The sequence below is a fragment of the Thermobia domestica genome, chromosome 9, assembly GCF_964235325.1.
Source record: "Thermobia domestica chromosome 9, izTheDome1.hap1.1, whole genome shotgun sequence".
Taxonomy (NCBI): domain Eukaryota; kingdom Metazoa; phylum Arthropoda; class Insecta; order Zygentoma; family Lepismatidae; genus Thermobia; species Thermobia domestica.
This window is the reverse complement of record NC_137462.1, coordinates 216,016,601-216,041,271: the sequence shown is the minus strand read 5'-3', so window position 1 is coordinate 216,041,271 and position 24,671 is coordinate 216,016,601. Positions and strand designations below refer to the sequence as shown.

At 33.8% G+C, this 24,671-nt stretch overlaps 1 protein-coding gene across 6 annotated transcripts in view; it reads right to left on the bottom strand.

The window, feature by feature from the left end:
- Positions 1-24,671, bottom strand: part of LOC145660590 (uncharacterized) — a 121,037-nt gene that overhangs the window by 47,176 nt on the left and 49,190 nt on the right. The window contains exon 3 of one of the 6 annotated variants that reach the window (XM_081725844.1): positions 332-2,442. The exons of the other annotated variants lie outside the window; for them this stretch is intronic. Within the exon in view, the coding sequence (XP_081581970.1) occupies positions 646-2,442 (1,797 nt within the window). The 3' untranslated portion in view covers positions 332-645. Of the gene's footprint in view, positions 1-331; positions 2,443-24,671 lie in introns of those variants that run through there. 6 annotated transcript variants of the gene reach the window in all.

The window sequence follows — 24,671 nt, the reverse complement described above, 5'->3', positions numbered from 1 at the left end:
TTTAGAAGTGTACTTTTACTCATTCTACTCAATGAAGCATACATAAATTATATTGAATGCTTAGCGTTGCTACCATATTGCAAAATACTAACTGTTTCACTTGTAGCTGATCAATTTAGAGTGCAAATACATTAATCTCAAAATTTAAAGAGTATTTTATTACATTAAAAAAATCTATTTTCACACAAAAACTTAATTTGGTTGTAGGCTATCACCCAACAAACGCATTAATAACAAGAATTTTTAAAAGAAGAACGTGAGCAGTTTCTAGATCATACTATGTACTCGCATGAGATGTTTTCAGCTAGTATATTTATTAAGTAAAAAATAATTATTTGAAATATGAAACTTCTTTATTAACATACAACTATTGTAAATTCATAAATTTTGTCAAACTGCATAGCATTTGTTCCAAAGTCAATTAGTGGAATTACAGGATGTGAAACATTTAATAAAAGATCAACGTGGTAACTCGACACTATGTACATCTCATTTCAGTTCATGAATGTATTATTACATGCTATAAATTACCACCATTTTCAGTACAGAAAGTACAATGACAAAGTACTTGTTTTATATTTGCTTCAAAAATTCAGTTGATTAACAGAACACTGTAAAGTTACAACTGAATAAACACTGGAGTTTTTAATCTGATTTTTCTGATTGTTCTGGAATTGTTACCCTAATAATCATCGGTGTTTCGGTCCCAGTAGATTCAACTATACCTTCATTGATCATAACTGTATCACCTTGTAACACTGAAGGATCACTAATAACCGACGCGGCTGGAATAACTAGAGTGGGCCTTCCCGATTCGTCTTCAGTCACTTCGTACGTCATAGCGCCAGTGAGTTCATTGTTTTCACCATCTTCTGCAAAATGAATGGGGCCTTCAATAATAACATGCTGAACTTTATCATCATCATGATCCATATCGTTATCTTCAATGCTGTAAACATGAACAGCGCCATCAGCTTGTGTAAGCTCAGGTATGATGACGTGTTCATCTGTGCTTTGGATATATATCTGTGTATGGCCGTCCAGCATAGCTACTTCTTCCATTTCTTGAGCTGGTTCAATTTTTATTTCCTTCTTGATCGGTGCTGTGGACTGGTTGACAATAATGGTATCATTGATGTGACCTTCATTCTTCATGTGAAGGAACAATTGTGGTTTCCTCATAAAGCCTGCTCCACAGACACAACATTCATATTGTTTCTTACTGCTGTGGATATATCGGTGTGCGTTACGATTTTCGCTTGTTGAAAAAGCCTTACCACATATCTCACAGTTATATGGTTTTTCGCCTGTGTGAATGCGAAGATGTTTCTTTAAGTGCCAAGGATAAACAAAGGTCGCAGGACACTGTGGACATTTGGTATGGCGCTCCCCGGTATGTACAGCTTGTTTGTGGAAATTAACCAAACGACGTCGTTTAAATCCCTTACCGCAGATATCGCACTTGTAACGAATATCATCAAAATGCGTTGCTTGTTTGTGCAGCCATAAGTTGCTGCTGCGGCCGAAACTCATGCCACAGATCTCGCATTGGTACGGACGTTCTCCCGTATGGGTTCGTTCATGGTCAGCCAGTTCACGTTTGGTCCTGAAGGGTTTCCCACATACATTACATACAAACCGTTTAGTATCCTGGTGAACAAGAGTATGATTCTTAAGACTGGCCACGGTTGCATATGTCTTACCACATATAGAACATACAAAATCTTTTTGTCCTCCGTGTAAACTTTCATGGCGTTCAAGTCGAAGAGGACTAGAGGCTACTTTACCACAATACCTACATGTTAAATGTATTGTTTTCATCTTGTGCACTTTCATATGGACAGCCCAGTTGGTTTTCGTTGCAAATTCCATACGACACTCCTCACATTTATAAGGACAAAATTTTTTATGGGTTTTCTTTTGATGAATCTTCAATAAGTTTTTAGTTTTGCAAACTTCTCCACATTCTTCACATTCAAATCTCTTTCCATGATGTATGTCAGAATGCTTCTGCAATTCTTTAAAGCTATTTAAAATTTTGTTACAAACTTCACATTGAAATTCACCCGGTTCATTTTCCCCTTCATCCTGTTCATTACTAATATGCTCCTTTATATGTTTAAGTAGATCCTCATACGAATCGAAAGTCTTGTCACACTGATCGCATATATGTAAAGTTATTTCATGCATTTTCTTTAAATGATCTGTCATATACCTGGCTCCTGAAAATCTCTTTTCACAGAAAGCACAAATATATTCGTCTTGCTCCTTTACTACGCACTTGAGTTCTTGCCCTGCACCAGGAATGACTTGCACATAAACACCAGTATCATCGTCTTTGGCTTGTACTGCTTCTACTATTACATCTTCCTCATAATACTGTCCTGATTCAATGTCACTATCATTATCTAGGGTGATTTCATATGTTTCACAAACATCTTCCTGAAGCAAAGAAAGAAAAAGAATGATTAGAAATAGAAATGTTTCTTTCATTCATTAATATAAACTAGTAACAGTTATATTTCTAATCATTCAGAGTTTTAATATTGGAAACAAAAGGTCGCACGAAAAATAAAATGGACGAAAACTTGCTTGTCAAGAAAATAATGTTGCTAGTCTACTTTATTTTTATATTCGATGAACTTACCCAACCCAAATTTTTACAAAGAAACCCAGGACCACGATATTTTTTCTGATACGTGTAAACTGAAATGCTTGAAACAATCCATGCCAAATTAAATCACGAAGCACAAGTTATGAATTACACAGAGATTTTCCATTAACTCGCAATTGTTTTCAATTTAGCTCAGTCTGCATCAACTAGTTATCTTTTATCTAGTTGCATTTTGTACTCAAGTACCTTAAGTCGAGAAACAGCTGGTTGGATAATGTAAAACAAACGAACGAATTTAGTTTTCCTTCTTACATTAGCAGAAGGGAAGTTGTACAGTTTTATTTCAAAATAAAACCATTAAGCAAAGAACATCGAAACAAGAGACATATTCCTTAACAATTAATCACTTGTTTTAAACATGTTCTTTACATTCTCTTGATGGTCGCATGTGGTCCTGGGTTCGAATCCCGACGAGGGCATAAAGACACACACACACACACACACAAAAAAAAAAAAAACCCAAGTTCGTTTCATATTCCTTCAGAACTTCAGAATTGTATACGGAAATAAAGCACAGGCAAAATATAATAGTCGTTCACTCTCCCACTGTCTTTTCGATTATTTTAATGAGTAACCATTTTATTTACATTCCACATACACGTAAACATGCTGCGCCGTACGAGCCAGGCGGCCCAATTAGTATTCAATAGAGGCAAGGTAGATGGAAATTGTCACTTAGTGTGAGTCTCCACATTACTGCCTCCATGAAAGCAAATTTTCGATGAATAAACTGAGCTTGTGAAAGGTTTTGTACACTATTTCAATTATTTACATACAGTACGCAAAACTCACTGAAAACGAAAGCTACAAATGGGATGTGCGTTCAGCCTTAATCACTTATGATCGTCACTTCTGCATCTTATATTGTTTGCCCATGCGAGTCGGTTACATGGTTTTAATTCATACGAAATTTGTCATCATAGCTAATAGAAGTAAAATATGTATGTACTCATTTCATTTCATTTCATTAACACACTGGAGATAAAGCAAATTAAAGTCTAATAAGAAATGATTTGGTATGTTTTTTTTTTTTCACGATGTCATAATAAATTTCTAGTGATATCCATTTCTGAGTCAAGCAGACAAATTAACCTTGCATATTTTATCTCCGTAGTTTTGTGTTTCTACGAATATACAAACATTTTAGTGAAAACTCGTTTGCATTAAGTTTGTCATGTATAATTTAAGAGGATTTCTTGCTTTGTTTAAGAACTATTTACTTTTCTCTAAAATGGAAAAACTCAACTCCTCGAACACAGTACAATTGTTTGTGTAAAATTCGTACAAGGAGGATACTGAAAATAATGAGGAAGGGGAAAAAAGTAAGCAAATGAAGGAAATCATTTCAATCTACAGACTACTGAACGCGCCGACGTCGTGTAACATCACTGGCTTCGATTGTGTGATAGTTTCAAAATAGCTATCATCATCACTGGATTCCTCGTTAACGAGGGAATTCCTGTTGCTGAAATTTACAAGATTCAACATGCATATGGAGATATGTGTGTGTTAAAAGATGGCCAAAACATTTTCAAGATGGAAACACAAGTATCGAAGATCAGCCTCGTAGCGATCTCCTACAAACTGCCTCAACAGAACACTATACTGAAATAAGTTATCATCATTAAAAAGATAGACGGTCAATGTGGATGCAAGTATACCAATATTTGTTACAGTACAGTGAACTGCAGGAAATGACTGGGAGATTAGGTTATCGAAAATTTTGTTGCCGCTGGGCCCAATGTTTGTCGATGGTTGAATACAAAGTGCCCTAAAAACATGGCTCAAGAACTTCTTTAGACATTTTTTTTTTTTAATGGTGATAAAAGCTCGTCTCACCATCTATGAACCGGAAATAAAGTTGCAAAATATGTACCACCACTTTTCTACGTCATCAAGGAAAACAAAGGTAGTGCCATCTGCTGCGAAAGTTATGGACACTGCCCTCTAGGATACAATGCAATGCATACTAATTGAATTCCTTGAACTTGGGAAAGCCACAAATGCTCACTGTTATGTCAAACCAAATGCTCCGTGCTGCAGCGAAATAAACGTCCTGGAAAGAAAATCATTCAACACTACAAGCCACACCCTTAATCTCAGTTCATTAAGCAGCACTGCACCCTCCGACTATCAAGTTCGGTTTTGTGAAGCACCAATTATGAGGTCAATACTACCAGACAATAGAGGACGTACAAAAAGTAGTACAGAAACACTAACTCAAGCTTCAGGAAAGGTGTTCGAGATATGTCAAACAAATGGAGACAGTTGAAAAGAAGAAAAACTCTGTAGATTAAGATGTAATGTGATTTTCTTTACTAAAACCAAAACTTAATTCATGAAACATTGTTGCTCATCAGTTTTAGTCAGATTCTCGTATATACAACGTACATTTATTTTAAAAAGCAATTATTTATTATGAACAAACGAAGGAGAAACAAACCAAAATCACAATACCCTCCGGTATTTGAGTCCAAAGGAAGAAAGAAAGAAAACTTTTACAGAAATATTTGCAATGATGCATTAAAAACTACACGTGTTTGTGGAGATAGGATAACGTGCTGTAACTACGAATTTATATTCGAAGATTTTTTTTTCTTTTTTAAATTAAAAATTAACTTTCTGAAATGATATGAATATTATATCACACCAACTGCTTCAATTGACATATCTCAATTGGCGCACTTTACTAAAGTAAAACGGGTTCTATAGGATATAAATGAAGAAGCGATCAATAGTTTAGTACACAGTTACTAATGAAAAGAAATTTACTAGACACATAACAACAAATATTTTTCATCTACACATACTATTTGCTAAGAACTAGTTTGAGTCTTGGGCGTTCAGATATACTAATCCCACGTCAAGTCCACATAAATTAAAACGAATATTCACACTTTTACACCTATTAGTTATGATGTAATAATAAATATATAGCCAGAAACGTGTGGAAGGGTTGTGTAACAGCCTATACAGTGTTACAATTGCAGTGATATTGCGGTTTGTAGATAGAGCGCGTGTAATTATGCAATATTTTCTAATTAGTGAGGAGTTAATGAAGTCTAGTTTAAATGCACGGAAATTTGATATGAAGTACTGTAACTTCCATAATTCCGTACGATCCTAGCGATTTTTAGAAGCTGCAACCCTATTTATCCTCGGCTTTGTACAATGAAAGATTCTAACCAGCTCACAAATCTGGTGAGCGGAAAGTTCTTCTTCAGGGACGTTAGTCTCTATACATTGAACCATTATAAGTGAAAGACTAATGAAATAAAAAATGCACATTGCATTTAGTGTACGTTTACTCCATATATAAATACTCTGGAATTTATATTTTCACCACGATTTGCATACTCTTACCACTTCTGAATTATGAATAGCTATGAAATTAAAAGATAAGGAAAATCTACATAGTGTACAGTTATAGTTCGTAAATATTACATCACTTACAAAATTTCTTATCTTTGCTTTACACTACTGATGTGCTGTCTTGAGCTGCTTCAAATTAAAAGGGACACTGTTTCGATAGACGTGCTGACGAATTTCAATTTCATGGCATAAAAAAGTATATATTATATAAAAAAAATAGCATATACTAAAGACTGAAATGGACGCATTTAAGTTGTTTTTAATAGTCCAGGTCCAACATTCAACGAGTTTCAAATAACTTTAATTTCAGTGTTTTCTAATAATCCGATAATCAACAATTAGTTATATAACCAATTATTATTTTGTGTAAATCACTTTCATGTAAAGTGAATTAGTTAAATTAGTTACATGAAGAAAAGAAGAAGCATAACCTAAACAGCTTTATAAAATTCTGGTACTGATTTCTCTGAATTTCCTTGGCTAAGTAAGTAAATTTCCCTCACCTAAAAACATTTATGGAAATCTTTTAAATCGGGCTCAACGATCCCCAAAGCCGCCCGAAAGTCTACTTTTCATTTTTTTAAATACAGAATAAGGTTATTTTCTTAATGTAAATACTTAGTGAGTCATACTTCCTGCATTTGGTATACAATAAACACTAGCACCAAACAATATTTCACTAACGATATCTTGAATATCTTGGCATTCTGAATATATTCATAAACATAGAACAAGACAACTTATATATCATAATTTTGTCTCTCTGATTATTTACAACCAAGGAAACTTCTTTCCTTTATGAACGCAGTTCATTCTAACCTTGAACTTCTTTGCCTTAATTAAAAATGAAAACCTGACCAAAGGAATCACTTTTAATAAGTAAGTGTTTGTATGATTCCCTTCATCAGACACATTATGAAATAAAATCTAAATCCTACGTCTTATATGTATCTCAGAAAACGAAAGGAGGTTATTTCTAAGAACCAATGAGATCCTTTCTTTCATTTTTAACAGCTTTTAATTGAGTACAGATCTGAATTTAATGAAAAAATTTTCACCTTTGAAAGATTTTAAACTTTTAATTCAACGCCTGCAACACTCCATGTTATCTTTTTTTCTTCTTTCTTTTCTACCTATCCAAAATCTTTCTCCACAAATTATGGATATTCAGTCCACTATTCTAATTCATCAAGTTCTCTCTCTCTTGTTTTCGTATTCATTCTGCCTCTTTCAATTTCCAATCCTTCCACACCTTCCCAGTCTTGAAGAAGAACAAATATACAGGGAAGGCAGTAGGAGAATATTAGATTTATTGAAAGGAATGAGAAACTGAGATTCAACGAAGTGATGAAGGGAAATATAGTATACATATATATATATACAATTAGGTTCAAAGAATGGAAAATGAGTTATGCAAGAGGAACAGAGAAGAAGTTAGAAGGAAAAAAAATGCACAACACAAGGACGACGTTAGATTGTAGACGGAAAATAACGCAGTATATAGGCCAGGGTTTGCCCAACTCCCCCCCCCCCCCCAAAAAAAAAAAAACTGGGTTTCTGAGCTTTCTGTTAGTATATTATTGGTACAACTACGATGACTACACTGAAAGTGATTTTTATCAGATTTTGGACTTTCCTTGGGCGAATTAAATACTTTCATGATAAAGTATACAACATTCAACATTAGACCTATATAAAGTTCTGAATGCACTGCATGGATAAAACTTTCCTTAGCTTGAGGTAATTATATAATTATAGAACAAATTAATGTATGGTTTGTCTTTATAGCCTATTTGAAGTAAAATATGTAATTTTATATTTTAGAAAACACTTTCCGTGAACAGTGTGCTCGCCGACTCGGCAACGTTATCCCTCATACATTTGACGAGTTTAAGGCCATAGGTGCCTGTATCACCAATAAAAATGTAAATACATTAGTAAAACTATTACTATTATTCCATACATTTGATGGTAACACAAGTATTCTTCATTAAATTTCGTTTTCCAACAACAGTAGTTTAGTTCAGTCATTAGTTGCTAGTCTTCAAATAAGCATTCTGTAGAATCAACACCTACAGCAGCGTAAAAATTCTTGTCAAATTTAAGAAGCTTAACGCTTGGAGTTCCGAAGATTATGTAACTCTACTATTTCAATGCTGAATTTAAACTTCTGTACTAGTAGAAGTGTCGATGTACAGTAAAGAAAGCTGCATTTTCGGGGAAAACCCGTCGTGAAAGAAGTGCTGGGGAAATTCCCGCAATTGAACGCACAAAGCACCGGAAGTGAAAACTTCAACAATAAAACTATTTATTTTAAGGTGGAAGATATTTAATTTCATTTAAGACTTTTTGAAACATTTACTTTGTAAAATATGAATTCTCTCTTTGTTAATTGTTTTAAATTCATTTCTGGGAAAGAACAGTCTTACCAGTGCTAGAGAAATTATCGTAATTGAACGCGCAAAGTATGGGAAGTGAACAACAATAAAACCATTTATTTTACGATGGAAAATATTTGCTATATAAGACATTTTGAAACAGTTATTTTATAATACATGAATTATATCTTTGTTTTAGATTAATATATTTGGTATTCATATTTGGCGAACGTTACTAAGGCTCCTGGGATGACTCGATCTACATTTGTTCGTTTGTCTGCCTGTACCACACAAGTTACAGGGTACAACTTTAGGTCTTTTAAGTTTAAATTTTCAAGGTACAAGCACGAGGCGCACTAAATTTCCTATGCAGACTTTGGCAGAATATCAACGTAAAATTTCAAAATGGCGTCCTTTTTTTTTTAAAAAAAAAAAAAAAAAAAAGTAGCGGGTATCCACGTTACAAAGCACAGTCTTCGGTCTTTTAAATAGAAATTTTCAGAGTACAAGCACGAGACACACTAAATTAGCCGTATATATATATATATATATATTCTAAATTTGCTGTATAAATTTTCTCGGAGATCCAATGTAAAATTTCAAAATGGAGGCCATTTTTTCAAACCAGTAGTGAACAGAAAGTTGTTGCAAGTCGCGACAATGAAAATCTTGAAATATAAATTACATTTTCACACTTTTACCCCAAAGACATTGAAATATTTAGGGGAAAAAATTAAACCAGAAAATACCCCCCCCCCAAAAAAAAACATGGGTCTCGGTGGGTTGGTTTTTTTTCAAAAATACCCGTTTTTTTTCAAACCCTGATATAAGTATGTGACAGAAACAGGACAAGAAACCGACTAGGAAGACGTGGAAACAATGGAGAGAAAAAGAAGAAATATTGTCAGAAAATGGAATGACGCGGAATAGATATGAAGACAGAGAAATTGATGAACTGGAATAGTCGACTGAATATCCATGAGTTGTGGAGACAGATTTTGAATAGAGCAGAGATGAAAGAGAAGACAATACAAGTGTGTTGAAAATATACGTGGAATGGCGCAGGTGGGTGTCCTACTAAAGTTTAAATTTTTAAAAAAGTGAAAATTTCATAATCAAAAGTTCAAATCTGTATGCAATTAAAAGCTGTTACAAATGAAAGGAAGAATCTCATTGGATCTTAGTAGACACACGATTTTTTGGTGACATGCGAAATGTATCAGCTTTGTATGAAAAACTTGTGTACCTAAAATACGTATTTTTTCACTATTTGTTAGGCCATATAACGCTCGCGATTAAACGCGAAATTCTGTCAAATTAGCGAAATTTGCGATAAGTCTCGATATTCCACGAAATTTACGTAAGTGTCAAGTTTTCGACGCTTTTACGATTTATTCATTATCATTATCTCTCTCTTCTGCATACTTGACCGTGAGTCTACCACAACAAAATATGGGACTGCCTGCTGTCTGGCGCCAGTTCTCCCTAAGTTTGTTTGTTTTCTTGACTGCAACGAGTGTGGTCCCAGATTTGCCTCCTGTACTTCTGAACAGCAAAGCAACCGGTACAATGCCGAAAAATCACAACACTGTTTCGATAGAGCACAAGGATTTAAAGATCATAGTTACTAGTGTTTGATGCACGTCAAAAAATAGTTGTAAGTTTTGTAATATTAGACTAGCCTGGAAGCGACGCGATTCGTGTGTGAAGCACAATGAAAGCCAAAACCACAAAAAGGAGTTGGTGTGTTTCCGAAAAAAGAACAAATTTAAGACCAGAAAACATTGAAACAATGCTTACGTGTTATTTGCATAAGTAAACTGTGAACACTAGTTAGTTTTCTCTATTAATGTTCTCTGTGCGCGTTTTTTCTTCTTTAAAATGACTTTTATTCAATGAGAATGCTTAGTGTTATTTTTTAAAAATTCAAATATTGTTTAATATAGTCATGTATGAGCTCATGTCATGATAATTGATGAGTGGAAATTAAGGTGAAATAAAAGGCAACTAATTGTAATTGCCAGAAAAATGGTGTTCTTACATTGAATTTTTATTCACCGATTTTATCCCGTTTTACGCATATTTTTATAACGAAATTACGAGTTCTTATTTACCACAAAATTGTGTCTCTCGTTCTTAGAAATAACCTCCTCTCATTTTCTGAGACACATAAGCTGTAGCATTTAGATTTTACTTCATACTGTGTCTGATTAAGGGAGTCATACATTACCAAAACTGTAACATACTTATTTATTCAAGCTTCTTTATTTCTCAAGATAATTTTATTTTTTCAGCCTTTTCCTGAATACCATCTTTTCGAATCTGTCTTGATTCTTTCAGGTGTTCTTTATATCTTCTGTGGACAGCTAGAAGACATTCCTAACAAATTTCCTGACTCATCAAGGTCAGTGTGAACCATGCTAAGAGAAATTCTTATGTTTCTGTTAACGACTATAAGTCTTTCACGGAATTAGTATTGGTGTTATTATTTTTTTAATAATTTGATATTAGCATCTTTTTGTTTTTCTTAATGCTCAATTTTAATACATTCCTACAGTTCAGTCCCCTAGAAACACATCAAAAAATTATTTGATTTCAAATACTATGTAAGTAAAATGCTCATTCATCCAATTTTTAACTCTGTGGGTTGCACTTATTTCTTAACCACTCAAGTGGTTGCTTCCTTCAGTCCACTTTAGTTTCAAAAGTGTGCAAAATCATGCCAGTAAACAATGAAAACGGACAATACAAACGTTATGTGACAACTGAGGTACGTCGTGTTCACACACGTAAAACCCACTGTACTTCGTCCCGCATTACGTCACAATCACTTGAGTGATTAAGGAAACTGAATTGTACTTAACTGTCCAGACTCTTAACTTTAGAATAGACCTAAACATAATGATACACAGAGTGAAAAGTGCATGACTGGACCGGGATCTTCGGATTACCGTGCCGATACATTAACCACTACGCTACCCAGTTTGCTTACTGAACAGCCATATATTCTCTCATTCTTGAAGTTGGTGTTCTTTTCCTCAGACCCTATGGCTTGTACTACAACTTCCTGTTGTGCTTAGGCAATCTGGTATCCACATACAGATTACCTCCGACGGTTGTAACATTATATACGCTAATTCCTCTATAAGTGTGAATTCAATGATACTCAAAGAATGAGAAAGTGTATTATTGGATCAGAAATATTTTATACTGAACAGCCACACACACTCTCACTCGAAGTCAGTATAGTGTGGTTAACGCATGGACACGGTACGATGGAAGATCCCAGGCTCGAGTGCCGGTCCAGTCATGCAATTTTTAATTCTGAGTATCATTGAATTGGGACCTATAAAAGGAAGTGTGTTAAAAATGTGTCGTTTCCTCTATTCGTCAGTATAATCATAATTAACGTATGTTCCTTTTTATGACTTCTTACTCATTTCTTTTTCTGAGACACCACAAATGATTTACGGAAAGAAAACTTATGAGAAACAAAACTATGAAGTTCATTTCAATCGATTATGTTCAATAGGAGAAAAAAATAAATGTTGCAAGTAAATTATTTTTAACGTAACTAAATGATAAATCATTCGCAAATCACTTGACTTATAATCACAATATACGTAACTCTAGCATACATAAGAATAAGTATCACAGACCTTTTGATTTTCCGAATAGATTCAACTGTCATGCACGTACACATGGTTATGAAAATAACGGAAACACTTTTCTGCAACACATAAGATGTGTGGGGTAGTAACACTCAGAACGTGTGTGTAGCGACTGGACGTTTTTAGTGGTGTGCTAAGTGACAGTCTGTAATGTCAGTATATATATCTGAGAGAGAGAATCTGATGAGTTTCAGGTCAAATTGTGGGTTTGCAGTTAACGTAAGAGGTCAGTGTTAGGTGTTTCGTGAAGAGCAGTATCTACTAAAAATAAATAAATAAATAAATAAATAAAATAAAAATAAAAAAACCTATCAAAGACCGCAGAGTGAAAGTGGCAAGTGGTTGCGGAACACGATCAACACTTGAAACAAGCCTAATGTGCCAATTTTACAGTTCGGACGTGAGTTGAAAACTAACACTTGCCGTCGACTGCAATTTCCAAACCGCTGATCACGACCATTAACGTTTATAGTGTGACGAAAATAGTAACTAGAATTGCAAGTTCACCGCCGATAACTTAAAACGCATAATAATATGATCCAATAAGTTCTCTTTTATTTTATTTTTAGCAATAGGCCATGCTTATGACCTCAACAGTCTCCTCCCTAACGTTTAATATCGCATCGGCTCTGTGATGCTGTGGGCTGCAATGTCCTGGCACTCCGTAGGTCCTGTAATGACATTCACAGAATGCATTGGTGTCAAGTATTTTTATGGACATTTTAGCGTGACTTCGTGCTTCCTATGGTCCAAGCTTTTCGATCAATGAATGACGCAACATTCCAGGATCACATTGCCGAAGCAATTAGGGCATGGTTTCATGAACAATAGGTGAACATCTGCCCTGGTCTCAACATCCAATCCCCAGATCTCAGACTCCCGAAGAAGATATCCTTGCATTCTCGGTAATAGAACTGAATGTTGCATTGCACAAGGAATGAGAGCTGTTCTGCACGCTGATGAGTCGACCAGCCGGTTAATCAGATAAATTGCATTTTTCTTTCAGGTGTTTCCATTATTTTGATAACCACTAATAAGTGCCGAGTAAGCTGATCGGCGGTCAGTACCTAAGTATTATTAGAAGTCAACTTTGATTTTACATGTAACTTGTATAATGATATTATGTAACAAAAGGTATCGAGAGAAATTTCAGAAACATTTTTATAGTTATTTCATTATACCTCTCTATTAAAATTCTGTTAATTATAGAAACGCCTCTTGAGTATAACGGCGAGTGACACCTCAGGAAAACAAAATTCAGAATAGTGGAATTAGTATCACATTGTATTTTCTTTTCTTTGGTTCATTTTCTTTACCTAGCGAATTAAGTACTCTCGACTAAGATATTTCTAGCGTAACTCTCTGTAATTTGAATAAAAGTGTTTACTCTCTTATAAAGGAGTCTAAAACGTTAAAACACACGAAGCTCAAATACTTTTCATAATTTCTTTTTTCTTAACAATAAGTGATTATTAAATGCGAGTTTATTCAGGAAGTGCTTCCACAAAATTGAAAATCTCTTTATCGAACTTGAAAAATGTATATATCTATACGATGTATTTTCATTTATCTATTTATTTATCATTCACATATAACAGATCTATGATTCAATGTTGTTGTAATATAGAGGTTATGCCCATACAGCAAAATCATATAGCCAAACGTCACAGTTTCGCCACGCTCACTCCCGCCATGTTTGCTGGCTCAACACACACTGTCCCCGTAAGATAAAATTGCAATATCTTGCCTGTTATTTTTGGAAATAAAGTAACAAGGTTCCCAGTCATTTAATATCACGATTTACAAATTTTCAAGTCTATATATAATATAAATATGCAACTACATTTTCTCCAACCAGATGGTTCCTTATCAATATGTGTATGTATATAGTGTGTGTAGGAGAGGAGTTTTGTAAAACATTCATTCATTTTATAAACTCACTCTTACCAAATAGCCGGGGAAGGCGGAAAGAAAAATCTCACAGACCGACATTTCTCAAATATTCTGAAAAAAGATTCGTACTTAAAACTCCCCGACTTTTCCGGAACTTCCAGGTTGATGGGAACCCTGAATAACCAAAATGCATTAGAAAAACAATATTGCTGCTTACACGAAATCCAATTTTGCCCGTTCAAAGCAATTTTATTTTATTACTAGCCTTCGTTGGCTGGAACTCCCTCCCCACACGCCTTTGCTTCCGCTCATCGCACAAAAATAAGTTTATGGCATTATCCTTTGCGAAAAATTTAAACTTCTTTCCCCCCCTCCCTCCGCTCCATTAGAATACACATTCCAATGAAAGTGAAAGGACAAAAATCCACGTCAGCCCAAGTCTTCTGTCTGTTCAAAAATTAACTTCAAAACTTCACACCTTTTCCCGTGATGAGACTGACACTTTTGAAATTATTTTTTTATACTGACTGAAAAATCAGAAACTGACTCTTGTCTCGTTAAAAGCGGAATTTCAATATGGCATATGCTCACTTATTTTGAAGAAGAAGTTGATATATATCAAGTTTTATATTCCTAACATGTCTCGGAATTACGGAAATTTGAAACATGGGTACCTTATTATAACTATTGCAACCCACATGTTTTTCCTCTTTCCATCTAATGGAACATAAAACACTGAAATAAGTCTTTAATTATTTTAAATTAAAGACCTAAATAACGGAATCCTTAAATAATTTTGATATGTGGCCATGTTACAACAATTGTAACTCCATCTTTTTGCTTTCCACTTTTTTTCCCTTTCCTTCTAGGGGAAACTAGCTGAAATACCCATTCTTCGCATTGGGAGGATAAGATTTATACCATGTCATATCTGAAAGTACAGAAATGAGTAGAATGAACAGCAATCACTTCAGAGTTGCCCCTATCAATTCCCGGACCAGCTAACACGTTACTTTCTGTTTGAACTATTAAATATCATCAGAATTGTCACCAATCACCTTGACGACCTCGAAACTACTTATTCGTCACAAATATCGGTCATTTTGGACATGCTATTTTTCACACTACTCCTCCCCCGATGACGATGGGAGCCGAAGTTGGACATAGACGGCGTCGAAAATATCACTACCTCAGCGATTTAGAAAACTATGAAATTGACACTAATATCCGGCGGGAGTAGGAACAGCCAATTCCGGAATTTAGAAAAATTTGGGAATGTGGCATTTAGTATTTTTCTAGGCACCTATGACGTACCACATACAATTAAAATTATAATTCCATCTTTTTTACTAAAACCTTGAGAAAATAATCCTTGTATTGCTCTTTTTTTAATAGGCATTGCAATTTATTAATACTACCAACATACTCAATGCTAGAGTATTACCAAAACTTTCAGCTGATTTTCTTACTACTATGTCTGCATCACTACGTGTTTACTTCAAATTACTAATAACTATTAGTTAAATTTCATTTGTACGCCAACTATTTGTAAGTGAAAATCCTTCAAGACCGAATATCACGAATATCTCTTTAAATCGTGTTTACACATATTTTCAACGTGTCCATACAACATATTTTAATATCACACTACAAATCTTAGAATTTTTTAGAAGATAATTTCAGCGAAATGAATTTTTGAACATAATGTTAAATTTGAATGTGTTTCATTTAATTACAATTAATTATTTTTCTTTGAAAGAGTGCAATCGGAACTAGTGCTGTTAATATCACGATTAAATACACAACAAACGATCAACACACACTGTCTGCCATTTTTAACGCTTCAACATTTCATGAACGAAGGGCAAAATATTGAAGATTTCATTCACATAACAAAAGCATGCTACTGTTCTGTGTATGATACTGTTATGTACACGTCCCTTATGTAGTATACTTAGGGCACGAAAGAAAGAAAAAAAATGTTGAAATACACCGCCAATTTCCGAATAAACGATTATGTTTGATTACCGTACAGCAGCGTTATAAAAGTTACCTTGCATAAAATTTTAATACATTTAAAATAGCACTTAGATCTACTATGCATTTACGCCGTACAGTCTTAAAAATATTTTATATGAAATTCTCAACTGAACAGCGTAAAAGTTAGAATAGTTCGCAACGAGTTTTTTCATAGTTCGAGACATAGCACTGTAAAACCGAGACAACTTCGGCCAATTTATGTCAGTTCAGGGTGTCTACTGGAGTTGGTTTGGATATTTCCAATACTACCCAATGTTGTGCTAGAAAAAAATCAAGTACATAACGGTGAACCAAAAAAAGCGAGTACCACATACTACTGTATGCTGTGGTATTTAACAGACTAAAATATGTTGAAAAAGCAGTATTTTTCAGTATTCTAATACAAAGAATGCACAGTGGATAAAAACTAAAACGGAAGTCACCATCCATCACAAATCTTCTTACCTAGTTCACTGTATTACATATATTTGGAATTTTATTTATATTCATATTACGTTTGGTACAGAATACAATATTAAGTAGAAGGCCACTTCTTGAGTTTCTCACAGCCTGAATCATCCTTCTGGAAATATTTACATATGAAATGCTTCCATGGTTAGAAACTGCATTATGTACAACCCGCTGGGAAACCAAAGTGTTGTTCTGCAAATTTTCAATTACACACTGTTATATTATAAACAGGTCTTATAAGCATTATCAATTTTCTTTCTCGAGTAGTTAGTTTTCCAGTGGTTGACCAGTTATCCCTACACCACCTACACCTAATGATGAGGATACTTCTTGAAGGGTTTCAAAAGCATTTTTTACATTTCTCCAGTGTAACACAATAATTTCCAGTATCGATACAAATTTCAGGATTTCAAGTTAATAGTAGACACTCCACAATTAGACGGAACTCTTATATTGTACTAAAATTCTTCCTCGCATACACGCCATCATCAAAAATGCCGTACACTTACGTAACGATAACAGTATTGGAATCAATTAGTGATACTTGAAAAATACTAATTTCATATTTTCTACGGATATGTTACAACTATCACGGAGTATTTTTACTGCAGGAGGCAAAATAAACTTACTCGCAGTTAATCAGCCTTGTCCAAAAATCAGCCTCTTACTGAAAAGATACATGTTCTCATCAATTGACAGACCTGAATTAAACAACTGTGCATCTTTGTCAATTCACATCTTTCTTCAATGGATGGGCAGGATTTTTTCGAGAACAATGGGTGGCCAGGATTTTTTCGAGAGCAATGGGTGGCCAGGATTTTTTCGATGTTTTAGTATTATTATAAATTTCAAAGTAACGGAAAACTAACATCAGAATTATGAACACAAGTTTCCTAATAATTACAGAAACTTAAGAGCTAAAACACTCCGTATTTTCGTGACATGCATTATCACGGAAGTATTCATCCATTTCTGTCTAAAATCGCTCACTGTGCCACAGTACTTTATAAGTACTTGACACCCCTGTTTATCAAACGATACGTTAACATTCTGCGGGCTATTTATGAATCGGCGAAAGAGCCAAGAAAAAGGAACTTAAATTTCTAATTTGCTTTTAAGTATTTCAGAAATGAACAAAGGAAAATAATAATAATAATAATAAACTCCCACGTGGTGAATTTCTGACTGAGTTTAAATCGATTTAAAACCCACGTGACCACGAAATGTAACAAACACGGACACACGGAACCAAAGACGACAGCAATAAGCAATTTAGGACCCATCCCATCTGAGCTGCAGTTACTTCTATTACAACGTCAAAAGCTTTCGTTATCATCAACCTCACTACAAAAAGTACTTCTTCAAATAAAATATTTGTGTCATTATTCCCGATAATCAATTACTATTTTGGACGCAAGGTATTCATTCACAACAACAGCAGTTTGAGTTTTCTACACACGTAATAACTGGAATGTAATATGTTATAATATTATAATTGCTTGAGGTTGTTCAGGTAGTCATGAAATTTCAATTCTTTCCAAAAATGTCATCACAAGTAAGACATATATACTAAGCAATCCTTCTTAGTGGCTATACTATCTTTTAATGCGGCAATTTTCTTCCCCGAGCTAAGATAAAATTTTCGGTGAGTGTACAGAGGCTAATCTCGTATACATTGCCTTCTTTTGCAACTAGAAGTAATTAGCTTTAAACAAAATCAAGGGAAGAAATAAATATCGTATACCAGATCGATCTTTGGGGGATTTGTTTACTTGTGCCTTCTGCTGTAAGTTTCCGAGAAATAATAAAACGAAGCAGTTATTCCAATTAAGTACTATATAGGTTTATAGCAATTCCAAGTACTACTAATCAAAAATAAAATGTGTATCACGTGAATTGGAAAATGCTTTAAAATCTTTTAAAAATTAGTAACTATTTTATCACGCACACTATTTTGCACTTTAAATTACTTAAATCTTTCCAGGGTTATATAACACATAATAATGAGACATTTATTTTCCTAAGTTTTAGAAATAGACATATCTTACGAACTAGAAACTCACCATCGTGAATAATGGTCAACATGTTGAGATAAACTTCAATCCATCCCCAAAATATTTCAGTGGTCCTCATTAGGCATGGCTGCTTCTTCCTCACTTTGAGATGATTTAACATTTGTATAATCGACTGCCACAAACACCGATATATCACGAAGTGTATACCACATTATACTTGCAACGAAAAACGCAAGTATAATCCATACACCAAACACTAAGATCGAACAAATATACCAAGAAAGTAATATTGCCATTCCAAGAATGTAGTAAAATATTCAATTAAAAACTAGCTACATGATGCTAATCACATTAGCATCGCTATCTACCTCGACCTTCTTTAACACTATTGGAAATTTCTCTAAATGTTCTTACACTATGAAAACAGTAAGTTCCAGATAAACAGAAATGGCACTTCTAGTATGAAGTGCCTTTGACAATCTCCCTCCCAATCTTTCTCACACTGATGCTGGAAATAAACTAATGATAAATGTTTGTAAGAATGATATTACATTATTATTGACCTTATTTTTCGAAGCGAAATATGAAGATTGGAAGTTGATTTTCGCGTTATTTGGTGGCTATCAACCTTCGTGAGCTGTAGCGTAAGAAAGTTAAGTTTTATTTCATTCGCGCGTATCACGTTGATTTAACTGGTGTCGTTTGGATTAACACTGACAACGTGTAGCAAGAACAGCAAATTTTACCTTTAAATCAATCAAATTTTAACCTATAAGTTATTGAGTTTTCTATTTGGTGTTAAACATCATTACCACATCTAACTTGGTTTAGGAAGTTTTAGTCGAAAAGTGTCCTTTAGAAAAAGCACTTCACAGGTTCAATTTTAAAATGGGCAGCAGTTATCACACTGACTAACAACTAATTACAAACTAATCTACTGACTGGATATTGACAATATGGCACTCCTCAAGTACTAAACATGTAAGATCATGTGACCACATATTCAAATTATTACATGACTAATAGAATTTATGAAATGTTCTGTATGTATTATACATGTATCTGTCGATATAACCTACAAAAAAGGATAAGGAGCATGTAATTACCCGTATAACACTTTTCCTTTTGTAAGTTAAGGAACGTGGGCATTTAATAATTATATTACAAAATCAATGATTATATTAACGCGCAATTTCTTTGATTAACAACGCTAATATTTAACTAGTGAGACAAATTGGATCACATACCAAGCACTGAATTGTGATAAACAGGAACAAACATATGGTATGATTATCTGGATATCCCAAATTCCTACAATTTGAAAGTACAAGTTCAGATTTTCTAAATTTAAGGAAGGGATCTACATATTTTTTTCTTGAATTTGCTCTCAATTCAATGTTTAGAATTGTTCTGGAACAGATCTCCGATTAGACTCTGTTATGCCTGGCATCCACGATCAAGAACTTAGCTGACTCCAGCTTGAGAAGTAAATCTTCACTACTATTTGCAGATCCCAACTTCTGATAGGAAGTAGAACACGTTAACCTTCCCAATAAATGAACATTAGTTACAAGTTATTTACTCCATTTAATGAACCCTGAAAATTTTATCCCACGTCTTGCCAAATAGCTGTAACTTGCGAATGGAAAATCTCTTTACAGACTGCAGATGAAGAATTTAAGGCTTCCGAACAAACATGTGTATTCGTTCATCTCGCAAAAGGAGGAATTACATGAAAAATATAGAGTATAAGAGACTGCAATATTGATGAATTCCTACATAAAACTCTCATGTAATGTTTTATCGTAACATCATTGACAGCTCTCTTGACTAAATACAAGGTACTGTTTCCATTTGTTGGTAGTTAAGAGTTATTTTTATATCATGCATCTATACATTTTAGACTTCATTTTGTACACTACATAAAAATCCTGAAATTATGGAATTTACAAGTGTCTAATTTTCAGAAATAGCCAATCTGAGCAGATCTCACTGAAAATTCCCGCAGTTTACAGTTTCCACATTTTTATCATTTTGAGTAGTAGTAGTAGTAGTAGTAGTGTATATATATATATATATATATATATATATATATATATATATATATATATATATATATATATATATACTGCTTCTCCTTATGTCATATACCCAAGATCTTTTACAAAATGATCTTACATGTGGTTACCATTCCTAATATTTTGAACAATGTCAATAAATTTGTTTTATAAATGATTACTTCAAAATGAAGTGTGTACGATCACTGTTTACACCAGAACTACACTAAAAATTTTTCTTTGTACTATTGAAATGAAAAGATTCATTAGTCTTTCGCTTACTTTGTACAATGAATCTAATTAAACGAAAAATGCTTTTTGGGAAACTAACAAACAAGTATGGATCGATTTCACGACCAAAGATTTTAAAAACTCAATACGAACTAATCACAAATACAAGCAACTGCAGCCCAAGCTTTATGACAACTAGGATATCACATAACGTCCGTTCCTTCTAAACGAAAGGATTTACGCTCAACTGAAGTTCCAGTTTCTTAATCTGATATTCATATCAATTATTAGTAAAACGTCTTATTTTCTTTCATACCTCAATCAAGAGATAATTATTATTATTTAAATCGAAATAACATACTTAAGTCTTTTTCCTAAATTTTTCATCATAGAAATTTGTAATAAATTTGATTCTATGTCACTGTTCTTTTTAAAACAATATATATACTCCAGAACAAAGGAGTATGAAACAAGTTTAATAAAGGCATTAACATTATATACGCTAAGTAAAAATTCGAATGCATTATTTGTGCACTTGAAAGCTACACGAGTAATACGATGTGCTAATCCAGTACTGAGAAAAAAACATCCTAATCTAGAACAAATATTCATCTCCGTATCCTAACGTGAAGTCTGGCCCAGTGGCTAACGATTGTGCTTTTTGCGTCCCGGGTTTGATTCCGAATGCGGGCGACTGCCTTCGGATGCCACTTGAAGCCTTTAAGCAGTATGTTCTGTCTCCCATAATCTCGCTGCAGACAAAAGGTTGGACTCCTACCATTCCATCAACTTACGGTGAAACAACCTCCGATAATGTCCAGGCTGAATAAGAATTTGGAGGAAAACATTTCTTCGACATACGTACTCCTGGAAATGTATACAAGTCGACATAATACGAAAGCCATTTCTTATTCAAAATATGGAAACTACCAGAGTAACTCATCAAATTCGACGCCAAGCTGGCAATGGCAGTCATATGTTTTGGACAATGGTCAAGCGAAAGTGATGTTTCTTTCTTCGGCTGGTTGATCTCCATGTTTTGCATATCCAGGGGAATCAGCTGTTCTCTGATTTTATGCAGTGGATATATTATGTTAGGTGGGTGAACTGTGTGATCCCAACGGGCCGACTATACAAACTGCCTGACAAAGATATAGTCACAACCGAAAAAAACCTTTCAAGTTCACTGCAAACCCAATTGTAAGCAGTATCCAAGACGACCTGAACTTCCAACTATGGATAAAAAAGCTACTCAATGTCTTTTTTTTTAACGACTATATATTATTAATTTGATTTCAATACATCGTTATTTCTTTAGTGTGATCTTTTCTTATGAACCTAAATTAAACTGACTTTTAACTCTGTGTTTGAAAATGGAAACATAACAAATGATCCCAAAATAAAACTTTGGGGATACATTTGTAATACAGTAGTTCGATTATTCAAATTTTTAAAATATGGTTTTTGAGCAAATCAAATTCAAAACTGATTGTTTCGACTTAATAATTAAAAATCTATAGCGTTATGACAAGAGCTTTCAGATGGCTTATAAGCTTTAAAATGACACCTTAACTGATGTCCTACGTCTTGAGACCAGCAGCAAATATCACTCACAATTTTTGATAAATTTAAAAAAAAAAAAAAAAATCTTTAACTTCCAAACCGGTTCAGAAATCAACTTGAGCTTTGCGTTTCTTAGATACACTGGTGATAGTGGCTAGAATATAAAATCTCTCAGAAATTTCTCGACCTGAAACCTTGTAGAGTGGTCCAGTAAATACCCGGGTATTTATCCAAATTGGAATTTTAGTGGACTTAAATTAGCAATATTTGGATTTCCTCTTGTACACGAAAAATATAATGCTTATTTATATCACTTCCTTCAAAATCACTGCAAAGGGCTCCCGAACAGAACACACGAAATACAATTGTCAATACATTATGGATATTTTATCTTTAGACCAAGACATGTCTATTTGTTTAAACAGAAACATATTCGACGAACGTAAGAGGTCAGAAAATCTTTCCACGTGACCAACTAGTTCATTTCTCCCAATAGCAGACAAAAATAAACCTAACAAGTATGACTTCTAATACCTTATTATACATTTCCAATAATCTAAGATATTTTCATGAAAGAATAAAATAATCAATCTTTGTTATTTTTTTTCGTGTAACCAAACTCTCGGCAAATATTTAGGACTAAAACATAATGCAAAAATCCCTACAAAACTAAGGTTTGCTATGCAGTTCAGTATAAAATATCTGTCGTGCAATATTTGGAATTATTTTGTGATAAAAATATACAAGATACCATCAGTATGACTAACAATTCAAACAAGTTCACAAATAATAATTTTTCGTAAAATATTCACTTTTTGGGTGGGTAAACAAGTTATAAACATTTTAAATTTATCTAACCACTGGGTGTTTACCCAACCTATATCACTACTCTGAACTAGCTACTTTCTATCCGTAAACATGTTGTCGGCTCTGTGCTGTTGTGAGAAGCAACTTCCTGGTATTCTGTTTGTCCTATTATTATTATTATTATTATTATTATTATTATTATTATTAAAGGACGAATTATATGAACACTTTTAGGTAAGCATCTAATAATTCTAACAACCCAAGAAATACAATGCGACCGTTTAACGGTACTTCCAAACGAAATTAGGAACCAACCCACCCTCAGTAAGTCAACTGGCAAGTGGTATTCCTGATTTCAAGAGTGACTGCATTTAGAAGGGAAAAATCGACAGGCGTCCATCAGCATGATGAATACAATGCAGCGTACATGCAAACTAATGAGAATAAGGTATTTCGTAGAAGACAGGTGATGAGTTCTGAGGACACAACTTGTACTTTTTATCTTGTGACCTAGTATCTGATTAGAAACTTGAAAAAGGACTAGTATATATATATCTGTTAAACTGTGTAACAATATGTAATTACTACATGTTATAAACTAAATCAGCGTCTCAATATTACATTATGCTGAGACAGATTATTTTATCTGAAGTATGTAGATGGAAATTATACGATTATATTAAGTACAATTTCCAACTCTTACAGTTCAGTAGTCTCTCATTTAGTAGATATATTTTGTCATTCTAAGACAATTCTCATAGAATCCAACTATCAAAATGAACGAGCAAGTTGAATTATATTAAATTACACTACGCACAAGTGTTATTTATTTCAGTGAGAACATTTAACATAAACAAGTACTTAAAAATACGACAATAATAAGACAGAGGCCACACGAGGTTCTTTATACGTGTTTAGATATTTTAAACGTCCATACGCGGAGACCGATAATAATATGAAGGAGTAACTGGGGTGAGATGAAAGTTCTTAACTTTTACCAACTAGGAAGGAATTTACAACAATTCTGTTTTTGTTAATTTCATCGGCTTTACGTTCAACTCATGCTAATGAATAAACATGAAGCTCGAAATACATATAAGGAGACGTCCTGTTTCACGGTACACGAAATACAAAACTTGTTTAATATAATTTATTCTTCGGAAACTGAACCTGTCAGATGATACTAATTCTGTTAAATCGACATGCACAACGTACATGTGAGTATATCACACTCACTTCCATGTTTCCTGACGACAGATAATGTGCATATTCATCAGCAAGATGGGGGCATATTGAAAAACTTCGATTTTAGACCAAAAAGACTATGAATACCAATACTATAAAGTGATTTAATCAAAGGGTTTTGTAAAATATAATACGTCTTTAAAGTGTAAAAAAGCGTCGAGTTACATAGGTACACTTAAGAAAAAAAAATTAAATACAAGGAAATCATTACCACTGAAAAACATTCATATTATACCTTCGGGAATCATAGAGGTGAGTGTTAAAAATCAGCTAAG